Here is a 23703-nt window from a genome sequence, read left to right on the forward strand (position 1 = left end):
ATTTGTCATGTAAAAAGGTAGATTCCTCCAAAATTTTGAAATATGTCCGTTTCAAAGTCATCTTGTGTTACACGTCATAACTTACAAGTTTACACTTTGCAACATACAACAAGTTATAGAAGTATTTTTTTCAACTAAGTTTTATAAAAATTTGTAAAAAAAATGTGTTTTATTTTTTTTTTAACTTAAAATGCATGAATTATTCAAAATAGTTCAATAATCTGGAGAATAATACTTTCATTGAAAAAATAAAAAATAAAAAAAATCGTGAATTTTAAAGAATTAAACAAAAGATTGCTAACAAGCTTGTGCTTAAAGTATTAATTGAGCAGGGAAATAAGCATTTCAACTCATTAATTGAGTATTGAATTTTTTTCAAGGTGTATTTATTGCACTTTAACGTGTGCTCTTAGGGCACATATTAACAAAATCCTATTAAATACTAATGAATAATTAACTAGAATTAAATATACTTTTACAACATTTATATTCAAAAAAAAATGGGAAGTCTTTACTTTTTGTACTTTCTCTCTATATAAACATCCGTCTATATACTTCGTTCCTTCTCAATTTCAACTACAAACAAATACTCCATACCATAATTTTCTATGGTTTTTCTTCTAAAAGTAATTGATTTGCTTGAAAAATTCCTTGTCGATGGTCAGCTATCTAAGGAGAAATTACAAATTATATTTTTTCATTTAAAAATTAATTATCTATCCAATCGAGTACCTAATGAGTGATGAGTATCAGGGGCTTTTAGGGTCAGTTCTATTTCCAATGGGTTTCATGCACGAGATGCAAATCGATATAAATTGAAATCAATTCAATTGTATACATTGGATACTCTTTAAGTATTCGTTTCCATATAAATCCGTAGTCCCTAACACACCTTTTTAACATTTTAGAACCCGTAAAAACCCTAAATAAACAGAACTTCTAGATTCAATCAAACAACTATTGATACTATTGTGAGCATTCCTTGGTACTCTCTCTATTCTCAATTTGGAATTAAATTACCCTCGACTTGAGGTGTACATGAGAAGTGAAAGACACAAGTATTGTGATTCTTCTTGTTTTGATTTTGATTAAAATTATAATTATTTTAGAATTGATAACAATCAAAACTAGGAACCAGAGAAATAAACGCTAGTTCCTAATTTTAGGTACCTCATGAACCAACCAATTGACACCCTTGAAATGGATAGAATTTCAATTAGTGATATAAATGATGAATTATAATGAATAAGCTTTAGTTCTTACAATGGTTTGAATAAGTTAAATTAGGCTTCTAATTTGGCTCAACTTCTTACATAAATAAGACTTCCTCAAAATATTAAATTATTCAAAATATCAAAACTTTACCGAGAAAATAAAGAAAACCAAACACGTAGCTAATCCCAAATTTGATTTTTAATTGAGTCAGATTTCCAAAATCCTAAAACTACTAAAATAAACAAGATTTGCAAAATTTGAATTCGAGTTTTAGAAGAACCTATTTTTATATAAGAGTCGTGATAATCTGACATCCCCCTCCCCCTCCCTCTTTGACATATGCCCCCATCACAAAATCATAGATCATTTGCCTTGTGATACACAAGAAATTTTTTTATGATTTTGTGTATCCCGATGCAAATGATCTACGGTTTTATGATGGGGGTGTATGTTAGAGCGGGGTGTCAGAAAATTATTATTCTTTTTATAATTTGTCGCTTGGAAAGTTATGTCAGTTGAAGTCTAGGATGCCTAAATGCACTTTATTTGCTCTTTCGACTTAGTTTATTTTTAATCCAAGTGTCCTAGGAATTCTTCGGTGACTCATTCTACATCATCATGGGTTTGGAATATTTATGTAATCGGATTTCTATTGCATGTAATCCTTATCCTTACCATGTTCTATATAAATATACTAATAATAATTTTTTAAACTGACTTTTTTCGGCACCGCACTCAACACTATGCTAACATGGCAATTTGTAGAAAAGCATAGATTTTTCATCGAGATACAAGACAAGAAATATATGCTTCTCTACCCACTGCCACATCAGCTAAATGTCGAACGAAATCATTTCAACATTTTCCTATAATAATATATGGGGTAGGCACCTTCCTTAGACTTTTAGTAAATTATCATGTTTGGACCTTCCATTTTATATACTTCAAAAATTAATCCTGATAGATAATTTTAAAGTTATTGGCTTCAATCTTTCTTTTTTTTTTTTTCAATTTAAATTCTAATTTTTCTTTTCTTGCATAATTATTATGTATAATAAAATCTTGTCAAGTCCAATAGTTAAAAATGTTGTTAAGAGCTCATTTGCTTAATCTATAGTTCATATTCATTCGTTGGAAACTGCAAAATCATTTGCTTGTAAGCTTCGGTTATTTCATACGTTATTGAAGTTATTTGAAGTGAATTGGTAATAGAATAATGATAAATTGACTCACCCTCTAACAAACTCCCCCAAACTCTCCAAACGGGGGAGAATTATAACTCTTGATAATATTACAACCATAAAATACTAAGACTATATTTGGATTAAGAGAAGTGGAGAGAAGAGACACTCATTCAAGAAAAGATAAAAAAAGGGAAGGGAAGAGAAAATCAATTTCTCTCCACCATATTTGAATTGACAAGAGAGAATTTGGGACAACTTTGAAATTTTAACATATCTTAAAAGAGATCTATGGGTAAAGTTGGAATTATAAAATATTTTAAAATGATTTCTTTTAATATCTCTCATCTTCTCTCCACTTTTTAAAAAAAATAAAACTCCTATTTTTTTCTTTCCTCTTCTCTCCCCACCTAACAATCCTAACAAGAGAATCTCATTTATTTTCTCTCCCTCCATTTCTCTCAATTCAAACATAATGCAAGACTAATGCTAAAGTGACCACAAGCTTGTACCTCACATCGCACATCTTGACGTGAAAGTGTATATGAATTATATATGTTTTTTTACTTGTATTTTGATTAAAAAAAAAAAAAACATCTATGATTCCTACACACTTTCACGTCAATATGCACTGTATATGAGGTATTTTGAGATCACTCCACCACCAATCAAAGGTTAAACCCATCACTTTCAAAGAAAATCCCATAAAAAAAGTAGGGATCCAGTATGATTTCTAATCTTAGGATTTAAATTCTTTTTCAAGAGATTATATCTAAATCGATACAAGTTATCAAAATCTATGATTTTTGGCAATTAGACTCATCAAGGGGACAGTGAGTCTTTTAAAACCCCCTCCCCCCTCCACACACACACACACACACACACACACAAATGCCACGTGACATATAATGGGGTGCCACCTGACCTTGGTCGGGATACTTGATTGGATCCCTGCTCCATTAAAAACAGCCGTTTTTATTGAAAAAAAAATGGATAAAATGAGACAAGTTGCATTTAAACCAGCTTCTATTTCACATGACGCATTTAATGCTTAATTTTCTTTTATTTTCTGATTTTTTTATATTTCCATGGCTGACTCCCACCTACCAATTTGGTGAAGGCAAGGACAAGGAAGGGAAAGATCATTGCCGTTTATATTTTCATGACTGAAATACCCTTCTAAATCTTCTAATTCTCATTAACGAGCAACTATTGGCCCCCACCAACTTTTACCAACCCCACACCAATTGATAATGGTTTTGATAGGATTTTAAAATTAGGGGCAGGAAAATTTTGAGTATGATACAAATTTTTTTTGTTTTTTGTGTGTTTCAAACCTCTTTTTTAATTCTAATAAAAAATTTAAAATTTAAAAATTTGGACAAAAATCATAAATAATACGAATTTTATTCAATCAAAGTCCCATGCGAATTATCGTGCCATCTGACATCCTAATTGATTAGATAATATAATTTTTTTTTTAAATATAATTTTTTATAAATGTTAAAATATTTAACCTTTTTTTTTAATATAGTAATTCTCTCTAATTATTAACTTAAATAACAGGAAAAAAAAAAAGCTCATTTTCAACAGCCTCAAAAGACATTTGAAAGTAAGGAAACAAAAGCTGCATGGCCAGAAAACTATGTGCAGCTCACAGTTGAAATTAATTTTCTGACAGCCCCCTCTGTTCTTTCAATTGAAGAGAGAAGGACATGACGTGATACCCATATGCGTGCCGACATTAAGTCCTTCTCACTACCACATGTTACGAACTTTCCAACATCACAAATCTCAAATTTCGCCGAAATATTTGCTTCAAATAAATATAATAATATTTTTTTAACGGTGGACATTAAAAAAATTAAAATTTAAAAATTAAAAATTAAAAAAAAAACATAATTTAAGAAGCACTATTTAAACCCATCTTCATCTTATGATGAAACACATATGTAACGTCGAATAAGACATGAATTCTAGATGTAGGGCCCGAAATTAATTGCCGGCCATTTAAAATAATGTTTCATAATTAAATGATTAAAAAATAGAGCCCAAAAGTCAATAAACTTATATTTGTATACGAGTATAACAATATAATATATAATTATTCATTTTAAAAGGAAGAGACAAATGATTATGTATTAGGATTCGGAATTAAATTTTTATTTTTTTTATTTTTTTATTCTATAGTTCCATCAAAAGATCAGATTCTAAGGACTATTGGGATCAAGAGTTACTCGACAAAATTTGACAAATGGTGATATCGAGCTTTTTTGTATTTTCAAAGATAGACAAACAACTTCTTATTGTATCTTTTTATATGCAATTTGCATGACTTGTTATGCGAGGAGCTCACATCAAACTTGAGGAAGAGTTTAAGATGTCTTCAGGTGTTGCTAAATGATTGGATGGTATTTAGATAATTGAATCTCAAAAGTAAGGTTTTGGATTTTAAATAATGTTACAAGGTTTAAGGTTTTCTCAGGGATTTTAGAGGTTTTCATTTGAGGAAATTTTGTGGTTATTAGTGTTATTGGTTTATAAATAATGGGTAAGATCTTCGCATATTAGCACAATTTTTATCTTTATTTTCTTTTTATTTTGAAATGGTCAAAAGTCACAGGTGGACTTATATTAAGGGCAATGTGAGGCTACTTACTCTCATAAGAAATTTCAAAGTAATTAAGATTTTATAGTTTGGACGACGGATAATAATGATGGATGAAAAAAAGCATTTTCATTGCCTTGATAATAAAAAAAATTGCTCTTACTTGTCTCTCATAAAAAAATTTCACTATTAATTGCATTCACGTGAGAAAAATCCTAATTCTACCCCTTGTCTGTATGATCTATTAGGACCCACTTTTGGCTATACTATAGGGCCCCATTTCTTCCAATCAAGAACATGACCCATTACTATTAAGTGGTGATCAGTCAATAAATCTCCTTGATGATTGAAAATAAAGTTCATAGTAATTTTGTTGCACTATTTTTTTTTCTATAAAAGAAAAATCCTACTTTTAATCTCACATAGATCAAAAAAAAAAAAAAAGAGTTTTTATGACTATTAGTTTTTTTTCGTAGTTTTGTTTTAAATAAAGTTAAAGTAGGACAAGCATGCCTGGATTTTGCCCACGTGGGGGGACCCAAGAGTAGAATTTGTTTTTTGTGAGGACAACCATGAGTGACAAAAACTAGTTGTGGGGCAACTAAGACTGAAAAAAAAATTATGGGAGCAATAGTGGTAGATTTTTGTATCTGATGTTAAAATAGCTCACTAATCCATAGACTTCAAAAATTCTTGTCTGGGCAAGTGCCCCCACAACACTCATCGTAAATCCGTCATTGGACTTTGCGCTAATTGATTTTATTTCTTTTGAGCGAAGAAAAAAGATTTTAATATTTTAAATCGTTCTTATTTCTCTTAAGGTATTTTTAATGATTTTGATGGTTAATATTCCTTGTATGAGAGAACCTAATGATTGCAATTGTAGGAGGTATTCATGGGAGACCTCTTGACAAGCGAACCATAGCAATTGGAAACGACTGCTAATACCTTATAGGTCAAGGAGCAAAAGGAGGAATCCATTTGAGGAAGGGCTCACGTCTGATTAGGTAGTTGGTGAAGCAATAACTTATTCATCATTTCTTCAAGTCTATATATAAAAGATCAAAATAACTCTTCCATTTTTCTTTTGTATACTAAAAATTTGAGAATTTTCATACTTTCTTCATCCAAATTCTTTTTAATTCTTGAGTAATCTTTCATCAATTTTGATTATTTAACCATGAGTGAAATAATATCGTCTATTCAATAAAAACTAAGACTTAAGTTTTTCTTTCTATTTGAAAAGGCCTTAATTGTAGGGATTGATGTTCAAGAACCTCGAGGCAAGACACCATGAAGTGAAGGGGACTCCTTAGAATAACATGTATTTTTCATGCCTAAAACTAATTTGTTGGAGAGAGGGAGAACTATGAATATAAGAGGGTCAAGTGATTTAACTGGATTACAACACACTCGAGATTGCAAGAAAATATACACTCTATATTCCCCCTGGGTTACAACACACTCGAGATTGCAAGAAAATATACACTCTATATTCCCCCTCAATCGAACCAATGACCTATACGAACCTAGCACTCTTGTACCATATTAACCAACCATTAACTCTAAGAGACCAATCTGTTGGAGAGAGGGAGAACTATGAATATAAGAGAGTCACAAGACTTAACTTGGGTACGACACATTGGAGAGTGGAGAAAAATATACAATCAACACTACAACTCTGCTCATTAATAAAAATACTCGATAACAAAACATGTGTAGGCTAGACTAGTACTCATGGAAATAACTTCTTAATTATGATCATGCGATAATCACTCATTCTACTATTAAGGATTCGTACAATTGGGAGTGGATGCTCTGTAGTACAAGTTCTTGTAGCACACTTTTAGTGGTTGAAAAAATGCCACATCAGCAATGCTATTAAATCCCAAACTTAAAATATTAATAGCCATTCATATGTAAAGACATGGATCTCAAGAAGAAATAAAAAAAAACTATTTTTTTGATTTTTTTTTTTTTTAAATCAGATCTAAGTCATGGTCCCAAGAGGGCTGAGGTGTTAATTTTTTTTTTTTTTTTCTTCTAGTATGACTCTCTTATCTATTTGAAAGTAGGCTATAGGAACTTGTGGTACGGAGGATCCACTTCCTCGCATAACTACTACTAGTGTGTAGGAGCTATAGATGCTTTTACACACTTTCACGCCAAGATAAGTGATATGAGATCCATTGTTGAGGTCACTCTAACATGACTCTTCAACTAATTCAGATAAGTGAGGTGATCCATCTGATCTCATATTCATATCAGAAGCTTAAATCAATTGGCTATAAATCAAGCACAACTACATTCCAAAGGTACGTACGTCTCCATCACACATACATTATTAATCGATGTCCAAATTCCCAAAAGAGTGGTCCACAATATGATGGAGACCTAGAGTTAGGTATCTCCCCAACTCCATGGACCACATGATTCACACTCATGACCACACTTCCTTGAGTCTTCTAGCAAGAAATCATACCAATAACTCGGCCCATTCCAAAATTTCTAACTCATGTATGACAAAACACGTAGGACAAAATGTAGGGTAAATAATAGGGTGTATATATATAGGGTAGCATTTTTTTGACAAAATCCTAGACAAAATTTTGTCTTATATTGTTAAATTTTTTTTGAAAGGATTGATTTTTAGTGAGGATGATCTCTATAATCAGTAGATCATCCTCACAAAAAATCAGCAAATTCTAAAACTTCTAACCTCATGAAAAGTGGTTACAAACTAATGGTAAAAATTGATGGTTCACAATTCTTCATCTTATAAAATAGGGTTAGAAATTTCAGAATTAATTGATTTTTTGTGAGGATGATTTTCTCATCATAGAAGAGCAACTGTCACGGTCCTATTCTTTCGAAGCGGGGTCATGAGGCGCAAGGGGGTCAAATCCACTTGCAAGCCTGTAAAATGATCGTACACCACACACACGTATATAACAAACAAGTAAACGAGGCAACATGAGGCAAAGCCCGGAGGCAACTTTGTTGATATAATATTGATTACACGGTGCAACGCGTTACAAAAACAATAGATGCGTTACAAGCAAATGATAATCCTATGACACGCGGGACTTCTACAGAGCTGGGCTTCAAGGCTTCAACAACGTGGGTGTAGGCCGGGGATTGGGATAGCACTGACACCCTTCATCTTCACAAAAAATTAGCTCATTCTCAAATTTTTAGCTCATATAAGACAAAATGCTTTGTCTAGGATTTTGTTAAAAGAACGCCACCCATATATATATATATATATATATATATTCGGAAGACAAACAAGCTGACTTATATCCCTAAAAACTTTTAAGCCGTCCAATTTAACGGAGATCTACGCTTCAAATCGAGTGTGAGTTTATAATCGTTTGTAAACAAACAAAATTTAAAAAATTAGAATCACCTCCCCAAACAAATAAAAATGAACTCAGAATCTGCTCTTCTTCAATATTCTTCGTCTTCCTCATCGACATAAACAAACTCAAAGCTACTCCTCTTTGACAGCGTCTTCCTCATCGACGATTTGCGATGACGATCTGCTCATTTTCGACAGAGATCATATCTCTCTCTTTCTTTCTTTCTCTCTCTCTTCATTTACAGCTCGTCTTCTTCTTCCTCTTCTCCGTTTCTTTGCTATAAACGAAGGTCACGATTCTGATAGACTCTGTGAATTAAAAAGACAGTAAAAACTATTGAATAGACTTGAACATAGACTCTTCGTTTATGTGATTGAGTTTTGATAAACTCTGTAAATTAAAAAGACTTGAAGGGGTGATGTACTATTGAACAATAGTAAAAACTTCATGAAATACTAAATCTGAGAGTACTTCATACTAATTTCAGTATGAAGTTGATTTATGATTCTACAATTTGGATCAATTTATAATTTTTAATCTAATTATCAATAGAAATTTGGACTTTGAATTGGGAAATAAAATTTAGAGTGAGAAATTCACACTTTTAATGATAGAAAGGAGGTTATATTCTCTTTTGATTTCCATCCTTTTGTAAAGAATAACATGAACCATTGATTAGGGCACAATGGATGTAGAAGTTTGATCTCGCACTAGGCGAGGGTTTTGTAGACACTTGATCTTAAACCAAGGTCGCCAAATATCTTGTATTTATGCTTGTCCTCTAAGATCTTAAACCAAAGGACCCAAATCTTACTGGAAACAAAGAGGAAGAGGAGTAGGTTTGTCGAAGATGAAGATGTTGTCGAACAAGTCGTGAAGAACGATGAAGACGAACTTGAACTCAAGAGGAGTTGACTTCTGCAGATGAATGGTGAGATTTTTTCTTTCGGGGAAGTGATTCTAATTTTTTAAATTTCGTTTGTTTACAAACGACAAACTCGTACTCGATCTGAAGCATAGATCTTTGTTAAATCGAACGGCTTAAAAAGTTTGTAGAGATATAAGTCGGTTTGTTTGTCTTCCGAACGTGACTCATATATATATATGGGTCTCGTTTGGCACCCAACCATTTACCCAACATGTTTTTTCCTACATGGGTTAGAAGTTTTGGAATGGGCTGATTTTTGGTGATGATATCATCCTCACCAAAAATCAGCCCATTCCAAAACTTCTGACCCCATCACAAATGATTACAAAAAATGGACGGTCCACGATTTTTCAACTTGTAAACATAGGGTTAGAAGTTTTGGAATGGGCTGATTTTTGGTGAGGATGATCTTTTAACTGTAGAGATCATTCTCACCAAAAATCAGCCCATTCTAAAACTTTTAACCCATGTAGGACAAAACATGTTGGGCAAATTGTTGGGTAACTGGTTGGGGACTGAACATTTTGGCAAAACATTTTTCAAAACATGGTTTAGAGGTTTTGGAAATGGGCTGATTTTTTGTGAGGATAATCTCTACGATGAGGAGATCATCATCCCCAAAAATCAGTCAATTCCAAAATTTCTAGCCCCATGTTTACAAGTTGAAAAATCGAGGCCCTCCTGACACCCAGTACCACAATATTCGAGGCCATTGCCGCAATACCCGAGCTGACTGCAGCATAGGTCTTGAGGACAACCACAATTCTGACCTGCAATGGATTCCGACAGAATCATGAAAATTAGGGTTACCAAGGTCTTCATGTTAAGAAGGGATACCATTTTTTGAGTAATAATGGTAAGGTCTTGGAAGAAGAATGAAAATAATGTGTTATGAGAACGTGGAAAAAACTGTTGGAACTTGTGCGGTAGTTGAAAAATTAATAATAGTGGCTATAAAGTCATGATAGTAGTTATGAAGGAAAGACGTTTCTTTGATTGAAGTGGCATCTATAAATTTTTTTTTTTTAAATTTCGTTTGTTTACAAACGATTGTAAACTCGTACTCAATTTGAAGCGTAGATCTTCGTTAAATCGGACGGCTTAAAAAGTTTGTAGAGATATAAGTCGGTTTGTTTGTCTTCCGAATGTGACTCATATATATATATGAGTCCCGTTCGGCACCCAACCATTTACCCAACATGTTTTGTCCTACATGGGTTATAAGTTTTGGAATGAGTTGATTTTTGGTGAGGATGATCATCCTCACCAAAAATCAGCCCATTCCAAAACTTCTGACCCCATCACAATTGATTTACAAAAAATGGACGGTCCACAATTTTTCAACTTGTAAACATGGGGTTAAAAGTTTTGGAATGGGTTGATTTTTGGTGAGGATGATCTTCTTACCGTAGAGATCATTCTCACAAAAAATCAGCCCATTCTAAAACTTCTAACTCATGTAGGACAAAACATGTTGGGCAAATTGTTGGGTAACTGGTTGGGTGCTGAACATTTTCATATATATATATATATATGGGAAATGTTTAGCAACAAACATTTTAGCAAAATATTTTTCAAAACATGGGTTAGAGGTTTTGGAAATGAGCTGATTTTTTGTGAGGATGATCTCTACGATGAGGAGATCATCATCCCCAGCCCATTCCAAAATTTCTAACCCATCAAAAATGATTTACAAAAAATGAACGGTCCACGATTTTTCAACTTGTAAACATGGGTTAGAAGTTTTGTAATGGGCTGATTTTTGGTGAGGATGATCTTCTCACCGTAGAGATCATTCTCACCAAAAATCAGCCCATTCCAAAATCCCTAACCCCTGTTTTGAAAAATGTTTTGCCAAAATGTTTGTTGCTGAACGGGACCCTATTTATATATATATATATATATATATATATATATATGGGTCACGTTCAATGACAAACTTTTTGACAAAACATGAGTTAGAAGTTTTGGAATGAGCTGATTTTTGGTGAGGATGATCTCTACGGTGAGGAGATCATCATCACCAAAAATCAGCCCATTCCAAAACTTCTAACCCCATCAAAAACAGTTTACAAAAAATGAACGGTCCACGATTTTTCAACTTGTAAACATGGGTTAGAAGTTTTGGAATGAGCTGATTTTTGGTGAGGATGATCTTCTCACCGTAGAGATCATCCTCACCAAAAATCAGCCCATTCCAAAATCTCTAACCCGTGTTTTGAAAAATGTTTTGCCAAAATGTTTGTTGCTAAACATTTCCCATATATATATATATATATATATATATATATATATATATGGGTCACGTTCAATGGCAAACTTTTTAGCAAATTTTTTGGCAAAACATGAGTTAGAAGTTTTGGAATGGGCTGATTTTTGGTGAGGATGATCTCTACGGTGAGGAGATCATCATCACCAAAAATCAGCTCATTCCAGAACTTCTAACCCCATCAAAAACAGTTTACAAAGAATGAACGGTCCACGATTTTTCAACTTGTAAACATGGGTTAGAAGTTTTGAAATATATATATATATATGGGTCCCTTTCAGCAACAAACATTGTGGCAAACATTTTGGCAAAACATTTTTCAAAACATGGGTTAGAGGTTTTGGAATGGGCTGATTTTTGGTGAGGATGATCTCTACGGTGAGGAGATCATCCTCACCAAAAATCAGCTCATTCCAAAACTTCTAGTCCCATGTTTACAAGTTGAAAAATCGTGAACCGTCCATTTTTTGTAAACCATTTTTGATGGGTTAGAAGTTTTGGAATGGGCTGATTTTTGGTGATGATGATCTCCTCACTGTAGAGATCATCCTCAACAAAAATCAGCCCATTCCAAAACCTCTAACTCATATTTTGAAAAATGTTTTGCCAAAATGTTTGTCAAAATGTTTGTTGCTGAACATTTCCCTATATATATATATATATATGGGTCCCGTTCGCCACCCTTAGTTTTACCACACACTTTAACAAACGCGTTTTGTCTTACATGGGTTAGAAGTTTCGGAATGAGCTGATTTTTGGTGAGGATGATCTCTATGGTGAGGAGATCATCCTCACCAAAAATCAGCTCATTCCAAAACTTCTAACCCCATCAAAATTGATTTACAAAAAATGGACGGTCCACGATTTTTCAACGTGTAAACATGGGGCTAAACATTTCGGAATGGGCTGATTTTTGGGGAGGATGATCTTCTAATCATAGAGATCATCCTCACCAAAAATCAGCTCATTCCAAAACTTATAACCCATGTAGGACAAAAAACGTTTGTTAAAGTGTGTGGTAAAACTTAGGGTGCTGAACATTTCCCATATATATATATATATATGGGAAATGTTCAGCACCCTAAGTTTTACCACACACTTTAACAAACGTTTTTTGTCCTACATGGGTTATAAGTTTTGGAATGAGCTGATTTTTGGTGAGGATGATCTCTATGATTAGAAGATCATCCTCCCCAAAAATCAGCCCATTCCGAAATGTTTAGCCCCATGTTTACACGTTGAAAAATCGTGGACCGTCCATTTTTTGTAAATCAATTTTGATGGGTTAGAAGTTTTGGAATGAGCTGATTTTTGGTGAGGATGATCTCCTCACCATAGAGATCATCCTCACCAAAAATCAGCTCATTCCGAAACTTCTAACCCATGTAAGACAAAACGCGTTTGTTAAAGTGTGTGGTAAAACTAAGGGTGGCGAACGGGACCCTATATATATATATGGGTAGCGTTCAATGGCCAACTTTTTGGCAAAACATTTTTCAAAACATGGGTTAGAGGTTTTGGAATGGGCTGATTTTTGGTGAGGATGATCTCTACAGTGAGAAGATCATCCTCACCAAAAATCAGTCCATTCCAAAACTTCTAACCCATGTTTACCAGTTGAAAAATTGTGCACCGTCCATTTTTTGTAAACTATTTTTGATGGGATTAGAAGTTTTGGAATGGGCTGATTTTTTGTGAGGATAATCTCCTCACCGTAGAGATCATCCTCACCAAAAATCAGCCCATGTTTTGAAAAATGTTTTGCCAAAAAGTTTGCTAAAAAGTTTGCCATTGAACGCGCCCTTTTATATATATATATATAGAGAGAGAGAGAGAGAGAGAGAGAGAGAGAGAGAGAGAGAGGAGTAAAACTCTAATAAATATTAGTGAGGTTCTTTCAAATGGGCCAAATAATTTTAGACATAAGCAAGTGGAGGAAAATTGACCATAACCGATTATGTGAGTACCCACTACAATGGATAACTCTCCACGTGGTGTGCCCAAAACCTTGAGTCCAGCGTGGAAGTCTCACTATACATGTTAGTCATATTATTATGATTATTATTTTACTAATTTTCCATCACAGTACTCACAGACACTCCAATGTGGTACTAGGTGCGAGGAAAAATACCACTAACTTTTTTAAAAAGTCATTTTTTTTATTATTATAAAAAAAGGGTGGCGTTCGGAGGCTCTAGAGAGAGTCAAACATTTTTCAAAACATGGGTTAGAAGTTTTGGAATGAGATGATTTTTTGTGAGAATGATCTCTATGATGAGGAGATCATCCTCACCAAAAATCAGCCCATTCTGAAACTTCTAACCCCATCAAAAGTTATTTACAAAAATCGACGGTCCACGATTCTTCAACTTGTAAACTAGGGTTCGAAGTTTCGGAATGAGCTGATTTTTTATGAGGATGATTTCTTCATCGTAGAGATCATCCTAAAAAAAAATCAGCCCATTATGAAACTTCTAACCCATGTTTTGAAAAATGTTTGGCTCTCTTTAGGGCCTTTGAACACTCTTATAAAAAAAATCTCATTTTTACGTTACAATCAAGTTTAAAAAAAAATTAAAAATAAACTAAACACTTACTCTCTTTTTTTTAATGTGGGATAATAGAATTTGATGATTCATAAATGTAAAAATATGAGATTTGATGATAGTATCTTGATTTTATGATTTTGAAAAAAAAGATATGTTGATGAGTAATTTTTTTATTTAATTGAGAGCATGCTATATTGGAAACATATAATAAATTAAAATAAATCTCTTATATATTATTAGATATATAAATTTTTCATAAGTTGTAATATATGTATATATATATATATATCCTCTTTTATGTTTCATCATTTGTTTTTTTCTTTATCTTTTCTTTTTTTTTTTCTACGTTTTTTTTTTTAAGTTTTTCCTTGCCGTTTTAAACTTGTACTCCAACTTCCTAACAAGGGTGTTTTTATAAATTAAGGATGCATTTAATACACGTGGGTTCACGTGATTGATGGATTTTCCGTAAGAAAAAAAATTGAGTTAGTCAGGTTAGTCCTACTCTTTTTTAAATACCAACTAAATAATAATTATAATAATAATACATTATTGATTGGTGATATCATGATATTTTGTCTTCATCATGTTTACTTCTTATTAAACGCTAAAACGTTTACTTGCGTCAACTCCTTGTTGTAGCTTTTAGAAATTATAAAATAATATAATATTGTACGAAAGGGTGGTGGGCACTATTTTATCATAATTAGAGAAAAAAAAAATACAAAGCCGTCGTTTTCACTTTTTAATTTCCGCAAAGATGTGGGTTCGAGTCCACAATTTCCAAACACGTGATAAGGTGTGGGGTTATGTGTTCCACGTGGCGACAAAAATGCACCTGTCAGCAGCACATAAAGCCAATCCACTGGAAGACGTGGAGATAGACATGTTCGGAAGGTTAAAAAACGGCTTCTATTTCGCAATTAGCGACAACGAACAGGAAGTTGCCACGTGTAGAAAATACAGGTAGGTCCACATACCACACGTGTAGTACATGTGCCTCTTCTGCTTTTCCATGGGTTCATTCCAATACTATGGAAAATTGTTCCTATCATGTAGATGGGGGAGCTTTAAATTAGAAAGTTGTGGACCCACTCCACATCTATATGTTTAGTCGCTGAGTCGGTTTCTAACCTAACTACCGGCAGTATAGGATCAGCAGTCGAGTCCTGTACTCCTTCTGCTGCAGGGCTGACGTGGATTGAGTGGATGTTTTTCCATGCATATGAAGACGTGGACCCCATGCATCCACGTCATTGACATGTGCATCTCTTATCACCAACAAGAACAAGACAAACAAAGACCCACGTAAGGAAATTCAGGGTTGGGACCACAGTTACTTGGATGCTATTTGTTACGTCAAGGCTGAGATAAAGAAAAAAGAAACATTTTAGCTGTTTTCTTTGGGATGCGTTTTAGGAATCACTAGAATTATATTCTTATCTTGACAAATTATAAAACTCGAAGATATCATTTATTTTTTAAATAAGAAAAATAGATAGAGCATCTCTGCATGTTATTTTGGCTACGACCACCCAACTATTATGCTCTAATGTATGTACTAAAAGTTTATGTAAATATAAAATATGTCAAATTTGGCAATGTATTTAGCATATTTTAAAATACAGAAAAATATATTTTGATTTTCTTTTTAATTAAATTGACATCGAAAGCATATAAATACCATTTTTTTAGCTGAAATATTAGAATATCTCATATTAAATATAATATTATTTGTTCATTTTATTATTAAAAAAAATGAGATTGAGAAAGCTTGACGTATCGATGACATTGGAGATGCTCTTATGACTTCTCTAGGACTTGATGAAGAGCATCAAATGGACCACTGTGATGGGCATACGGTGGATGCTCTTTCCCACTTGAAGTTAAAAATTTTACAAGTCGTGCTAAGGTGAGTGACCTCAAGCTTGGGCCTCACCTTAACGTGAAAGTGGGTAGGATCCATAGATTATTATTATTTTCTTGTATCTCGAGAAAAGCATTTATGGTTCCCGTATACTTTCATGTCGGTGTGTTCTCGATGTGAGGTCCAATCTTGAAGTCACTTGAGCATTTTCAATCTTTATTGTCAAACAAGTTATTGGACTTGGAAGAGATTCCTAATAAACTTAGACATATGAAGCTCTTATTCCTAATTAGCAAGAGTTAATCTCTCAATATTTCAACCAGTTCGTTTGGACATAAGAAAAGTCCTCTACAAAACATGAATCGGATTCCGTTGGCCAATGGAATCAACCCATGTTTAACCAATATTTGAAGTGGGGTCACATCGAATCAGATTCTTTTCTCAACTTATACAATAAGAATGGAAAGTGAGTGAATAATGGAGGATATATAGTCCAATAGAATCTGTCCAGTTTCCCATTAAAATCTAAATCCTAATTTCTTTCGCACACATCACACTCATCAGGATTCTGACCCACCCCTTATAATAGATTTTCCAAATGAAAATAGGCTTGATTGGATTCATATGTCACTCATCTTAGTTCTTGCAAATACTTGAAGACATCTGTTAATCAAGCTCATTTTGTCTAATAACGAGGCTTGAAAAAGCCAGCCAGATCAATTTTTAACCCTAAAAATTACCAAGAAATTCGGTAAAAATTTCATGGGTCAATTGCCCAAAAAGTAACCTGCGAAGGCATATTCAATAATTGTTTAGTTTAGTCCCACATGGGATACTGATTGTCTCGTCTCTCTCCTTATAAGCCACTCATTGCCAATTAATTTTGAGTTGGACCCCTAGCCCATCATAGTATCAGAGCAGGCTTTTCTTCTCTCCTCCAATTGATTTTGAGTTGAACCCAAAGCCCATCATGGTATCAGAGCGGGCCTTTCTCGCCATATCATCCATGTGCTTTGTGGGGGCATGTTGAGGAACACTCGTTGCCTTTTCTCTCTCTCTCTCTCCTTGTAAACTCCTGGGCCTCTCCACTCGCTCATTCCAATTGATTTGAGTTGGGACTATTGATGAGGCAAGAGAGTTCATCCATCCATCCATCACAGGCTAGTCAGACATCCAAGATCATTCGTCCAAGACTATTTTGATATTATTTTCCATATAGAATAACTAATTTCACTATTTTAAGTATTTACTATCTATATATAAAATAAAATTTTATAATTAAATATTGACTAATGCAACAGAAAAATTATTATTATTATTATTATTATTTTATAAACATAAATAAATATATATTTTAGAGAAAAAAATTAAGCCAATTTTAGCCTGATGATCTGATTCAGCCGAAGATAAACAAGACTGATGGGGCTCCCAGACAAGAAACCAAATTTGACAACACTCTGTTCATGATGAAAAACTTCTATACCCAATAAACTGGGTGTTTTTGAGTATTTGATCACACATAGAGGTAGAGGTCGGTCTTAAAGCTCATGAACCAAAAGTACTAGAGGGCTTTGATAGAACAACTTGATTTGGGCGAAAAGATAAAGTCTACATGATTATCGAACAATCTCTTCATCAATCCAAAGAAAGAATTTAGAACATCAAACAATCAGAAAACTGGAGGCAGCTGAAACACAGTGGATCTGACATTAAGCATCTCTTGTAAAATCTGAGATGCAATTGTAAAATAGACTTGAATAACGGGTCCTACTCCCAGACAATCACATCTATATTGTTAATAAGCACAAATGCACCATACAAAATATATAGAAAATCAAATCCCCTTACTACACACCAGACATTCATTTGAACCACACTTGATTTAATACAGAATAAAAGTAACATCAACCAAAATCCAATAATCCCCCTTTCGACTGCAGTAACTAGATTTTTGGTGAAAATTTTATATATAGATATTTCAATGTGGCAATCAGTCTGGGACAAGAATAGGTAAGACTTTTTTTTTTTTTTTATACTCCCATAATACTATAGGCTACCGCAATGAAAAAAACATAAGAAACTGCTATATTTTATTTTATTTATAAGATATTGACCCACAACAAAGAAAAGCCTACTTGGGAGACAATATTATTGTTTATTCTGACTCAATAAAAATTTAAAAAAAAAATAATTATTTTAAGGCAAATAGCACGACAAGTTCTTGTCCACCAACGATATCAATGGATTTCTACCTCTCCAATGACAAAAATGCATCAAAGCCCTATCACGAATTTAGGATTGAGAATCTTGTTCCCCCATAGCCAGTCCCATCGTTGTCTCCTAAATTTTCCTTCTCATTTGATTGGGACATTACAAACCTCCAGTTTAACCATCCAGATTCAAATTTTATGGATAACATCCTCTTCAATCTCTAAATCCTTACACAAATAATAGAACCAATGTAATAAAAATGGCAGCGGGGCCTCTCTCTCTCTCTCTCTCTCCATGTTATTACTAAAGTTGTGCTCCTTGTACTTTGCCTTGATCCTACTTGTTCTAACCTTTGGATTCTGAAGCAACTCTCTAGACTTCAAACTTTGCATCGATTCCCTCTTTAGCACCACCAACACACACTAAATTACTATTTCAGCAAATAACATATACCAAGGAAACTACCTGTTCAAGCTGAGTAGTTATTTTATCTATAACTAGAGCAAGCATACATATGCTCAAAGCCAATCCCTAACTTAATGCAATTAGAAACTCATCCCTATTTATTCAAAGTTAGAGAGGACTTTCCCATCCTGGATCTAATTCACTGTATAAATCTTGGAGGCAACTCAAGAAGTTGGTGACCGAGAAGAGAAGGCCAAACTAAACAATCCATGTGGTAAGCATTTCAAACACCCCAAGGGAAGCAAGGTTCCTCTATTGGCATATGACATGTTTGTCAATTTTTGGTTGATGCTCATGTTGAGCCATGGTGCCACCCATTGCCAAAGACTTGTTGCATAAATGGTGATTCATCTATTACCATCTATGGTTGTTAATGATACCTTAGATGTCAACATAATGTCCAACACCATTGGCAAGCGCCAATGCCTAAATAGTCAATGATCAATGATACTAAAAGGGCACTTTTAACTTTTCAATCTAACAGGCCCATACATAAATTCAAAGTCTCCCATTTTCTTATGTCCTGTTTGTACAGCATCTTACCATTTATCTCCTTTGGTGAAGAGGAAATAGAAAATCTATTGATGTGGTTTACGTTGGAGACATACCCACCACCTCACTTGCTACTCTCCAACTCACAGCTTCCACGCAGTCATAACCTTGTCCACCTAATACATAAATAGATAATTTCCACAAATTCAAACATATTGCTTCTTAATTATACTTCAGAAACCCATTGCATTAAAAACACTATTGCCAGACCATAAAGCTGATCATATAGAGTATCATAACAGTCTATGTCCCTAATATTGTCAAAAATTGCAAAAATATTATTGAATCTGGTACCAATATCAGAAGATTTTTTTTCTTAAGGATATAAAAAATTAATAAAGAAGAGAATACAGAAAGTCAAAAGAGCTAATGACATCCCACCTAAATAGAAAATCCTCACAGAATAGACCCTAAAATTCCTTAACAGACTTAACACACACAAAAAAAAAGAAAAAAAACAGAAGACCTAAGATGGTGATGATAATATCTAGAATAGACTTCTCCTTTCTTTTGAACATTTAGGAGTTTCTATCCCACCAAATGACCCAACAAATAGCACAATGGCATAGAGTCCACAAAATCCATTTTATTGACAAGAAAGGCAGATATTGCTAACTATGGAAAAAAGGACTAAATTGAGATAGGAAAACATCAACCAAAAAAAACTTTGAAAAAGAGCTAAAGTAGTACTAGATCGACCGTGAGAAGTTTCAATGGAAGAGTAGGTGAAAAACACTTTGCTTACTTGATTTACACAGATTGCAATAGCCTCAAGCGAGGTGCTACTCAAAGCAAACAAAAGAAATATTGAAGAAATCTTCTTGGAAGACTTCAGAAGACAGACAGAATAAGAGATTGACAGAATGATTTAACCTGAAAAATCTAATCCCAAGTATTACACCAAACCCTTCCGTCCTCCTTCCTCCTTCGTACTCAATAGGACAGATAGGAGATTAAGATAATAAGGTTAAGGCTAGGGACGCAGTCACTTTCCTAGTCATTTAAGTTCCTTCCAAAACTAAAATCCAAGAAACTTCTTTCCCACTCCAAACCAGCAAATCTTGAACAGGTGCCATTTTCTTAGATGAAATTAATTAAGCATTTTTAGGTTCCATCTCTATTTTCTCATTAATGTTCCTGCTGTATTTCAAACGAACAAAAAGGAGGCATCAACCTCAGACAAAGACATATACTGTCATTCCAAACAACTTCAGGAAGTAAAATAATTGCAATTATCTAACCCCAAAAAAATAAAAACAAACAAAATTCAAAACATATTAAAGCTAATATGGTCATGTTTTCACAAAAATATATGAACCGAACTCAAAATCGAATTCCAACTCATTAAATCATCAAAATTAAATACGAAACATAATGGTAGTCCTTTAAGCCATAATTTTTTCCCCAACAAACCAAATTCACCCCATCTCGATATCCCAAAACTAACCAATAGTGAAATCTATTATCAGACACTCAATCCGCCTTTCGCCTGAAGGAGCAACCCTCGGTTAGTCTGGCACGGCCGCCTGTCGGCTGGCACAAGACCGTCTGACAGTTTCCACAAACCACAACGGTTTGAGAATGGCTAAAAACAGTAGTGCTGCAGTTCCAAAACGGCACATAAATTTAAAAAAAAAATTTCCAAATTTTTTTAGATCAAATTAAAAAGAAACCATCATGGAAAGTGAAATCGAATAACAACTATTACAGAACTTATAACTTACATGTTAAAGCAGCCCTGGCACTTCACATCCTTCGAAAGAGAAACAAATGCATTAGGGTTTCGGTCAAATCTCCATATAATACCAAATTGAGATCAGAAGATCGCAATTTCTTACCATGAAGAAGGAGTTCGGAGACTGAACCAGACGTTTAAGCTTATGCTTCTTCTTCTCAAGCTCCGCAGGAGGATTCAACAAATCAACATCGTTCGGTAGCACCTAATCTCACATACATTGAACGTGAGAAAACTATAAAAATCTCAGAAACTGAAATAAGATTGTGTTTAAAAAAAAATTAAAAGAAAAAATAACTAATCAGTAACCATAATAAAAAAAAATGGTGAGAAACAACGTCCACGAACGCTGTGAACGAAGATTGTGACAGATTGATTCAGATCTAACGAACAATAAAGAAAAAATATTATAGATACAAGATCGAGCTTACCATTTTGACGAAAAACCTTGGTGAACTCAGAAACCCTAGAAAACCCCTGCGAGAGCGGCTGCAGATAACTATTAGGTTTTAAGATAGGGAAAAACATGATATTTATAAGATGAGACGGAGGAACATAACACGTTGATATATTAATCTTAAATCTCAACCACTAATTATATAATTCTCGAGATCAAGCAGCCGTATATAGAATCCAAGGTAGGGGTATCAATTGGGCCTTACGGCCCGCTAATCTTTATTTTCATGAAATCATATATCATGCCTCGGTGCATATATGATTCACTTAGAATCTCATAAAATCCAATTTGGTTTAAAACTCACTTCGACGTCTCGTCTCTTTTGGGAATGAGACCGAATCGTCTCAGACAAGTATTTTGAGACGTCTTATTCAATAATGAGAAACATGAACATAGCTTTTAAATCTCGTCTGATATATTGACTTGTCTGCATGATTTCAAAACTCGTTTAAGATCGAGATGTTTCGTTCGAGTCATCTCGATATCAGGTATAGATGAGACAGATAGACAAGTCAATTTTTTGAATTAAATTTAAAATTTCACATTCATTTTTTAGCAAAAAAATCATTCGAGATGACTCAGTATCTAACAAGGACGAGACGTGACATGAAATCGAGTTTTAAAACCATTACTTCTCTGTTCATCCATCTATTGTTGGGTTATACGTCTTGATCTCAGACAAGTTTTAAAACCATGGTCCAATCTTGTCTAGGTGAATTATGAAAGGCAGTCCATTAATGTGACTTTTTTTATTTTATTTTAAGAATAATAATTTTCTTTATCTCAAGGAAAAAATCTATGATTTTATATCCGTGTCACATCAGTTGAGTATGGACTGAGTGAAGACTTTCGAGTTAGAGAATCAGCACTAAAAATAAAAATAAAAAGACTAATCATTGAAAGAGTAATGATTTTCTGACATACACCCCTTGATGTGGCATGTCCTAAAACCATGGATTCCTTTTATCGAGATACACAACTGCACATATTACAAGGATGCACAATTGTGATCTGGTTCTTTAAGGTTGTAAAGGACAAAATTCTATTAACTAAGGAAAAAAAATTCCAAAAAAATTATTTTTCACCGTTGAATTTGAATTTGATTTTGAAATTTAGGAGTTGGGTGCAAGTTCAATAGTAGTCGTCCATCTTCAAAACCTCGGATCAATCACAAAAGTAATTGTTTTTTTTTTTTAATCTGAGTTTTTCTATTTAAAAGCTTACCATGTTAGTAAAGAAAGCGTTTTTCATCTAAAAAATTTGAACGTTTGTATTAAATGTCTCATAACCATTTTCAAGGGGAGGGACGACAAACTGTTCACACAAAGAAACAACAAATTCAAAGCTTTCCATGAAGTGTTGGCCTCCATATGGACATTTCACATTTTCACTTCTATAAGATTGATACAAGGAACTCACATTAAACTCTTAACTCAAAATTTCCTTAGGTGAGTCATGTAGAAAGCCATGGATTCTTTGTGAAGGGAATAAAAATTCCTTGAAAAATGAATTTCACCTACGAAAAACGTTACAAAGAAGATGTAATTTTCAGTTTTAAGGGTGGGGTAATAGTGAGAAAACAACATTACAAGGTTGGAAAATCTTTTTCCTAAGGAGTCTCCTCGACAAGGTAAAAATAAATTACTGTCGACAGAAAAAAGGAATTCCAGGGAAGTATGCAGATCGTCGAGAAAATCACATTTGCCAACCCATTTTCCATGCACACTTATAGGTTCTACATGGTATTTCAGGAATATTTTTTTTTTCCCCACATTGGTACCAAAAAATATCCATTGCAATTCCAATTCTTATGGAAACTTGACTTTGGTTACTTTATTTTTATTTTTTTTAAATGCTTAAGTAACTCAAAACAACACTCGAAGTAGTACCGAGCGTATACTAAGTGTATAGAGAACCTTCAATTTTCTCAGTTGTATACAAGGCTGGCTCTTCTCAAGTGAGTCATGGTCTTTGGACTCGGTTTTATTCACTCGGTTTGTACTCGGCTGACATGGCAAGGGCACAAAACCATGGATCATATTCTTAGGGATACACAAGGAAAAGATTTATGCTTCTGTGCCCTTGCCACATCAGCCGAGTGAATAAAACCGAGTCCAGAAATCATTAGCCTTCTCGAATCACAATGAATTTTTGTTTGGAAAAAATCAGCTTCAACCAAGAATTAACTGAATCAAAATAAGATTCCAAGAGTACTAATTGTGAAGAGATGAACACAACAGGAGTTCAAAGAGATCTACATGAGGAAGAACTTGATTATTCAAAAACTCAAACTTCATTTCTTCC

At 33.7% G+C, this 23703-nt stretch overlaps 1 protein-coding gene across 1 annotated transcript; it reads right to left on the minus strand.

Annotated features, from left to right (window-relative positions):
* Positions 1-20458: 20458 nt before the first annotated feature.
* On the minus strand, positions 20459-21529 carry LOC147400747 (small ribosomal subunit protein eS27y-like). The gene is made up of 4 exons (XM_086441741.1): positions 21374-21529; positions 21046-21147; positions 20932-20960; positions 20459-20807 (listed from the first exon to the last, which is right to left on the minus strand). Exons 1-4 carry the CDS (start codon positions 21374-21376, stop codon positions 20681-20683), a joined length of 261 nt encoding a protein of 86 aa, XP_086297867.1. The 5' UTR covers positions 21377-21529; the 3' UTR covers positions 20459-20680.
* Positions 21530-23703: the final 2174 nt, after the last annotated feature.

This window comes from Akebia trifoliata, chromosome 5 (assembly GCF_017979445.1).
Source record: "Akebia trifoliata isolate Shusen 1 chromosome 5, ASM1797944v1, whole genome shotgun sequence".
In the NCBI taxonomy this organism is placed as follows: Eukaryota; Viridiplantae; Streptophyta; class Magnoliopsida; order Ranunculales; family Lardizabalaceae; genus Akebia; species Akebia trifoliata.

Coding starts and splice junctions, on each gene's coding strand:
- LOC147400747 (XM_086441741.1), bottom strand. Junction 20,961..21,045: donor CTCCGAACTCCTTCTTCATG/GTAAGAAATTGC, acceptor TCTCTTTCGAAG/GATGTGAAGTGCCAGGGCTG. Junction 20,808..20,931: donor TGCCAGGGCTGCTTTAACAT/GTAAGTTATAAG, acceptor TTGGAACTGCAG/CACTACTGTTTTTAGCCATT.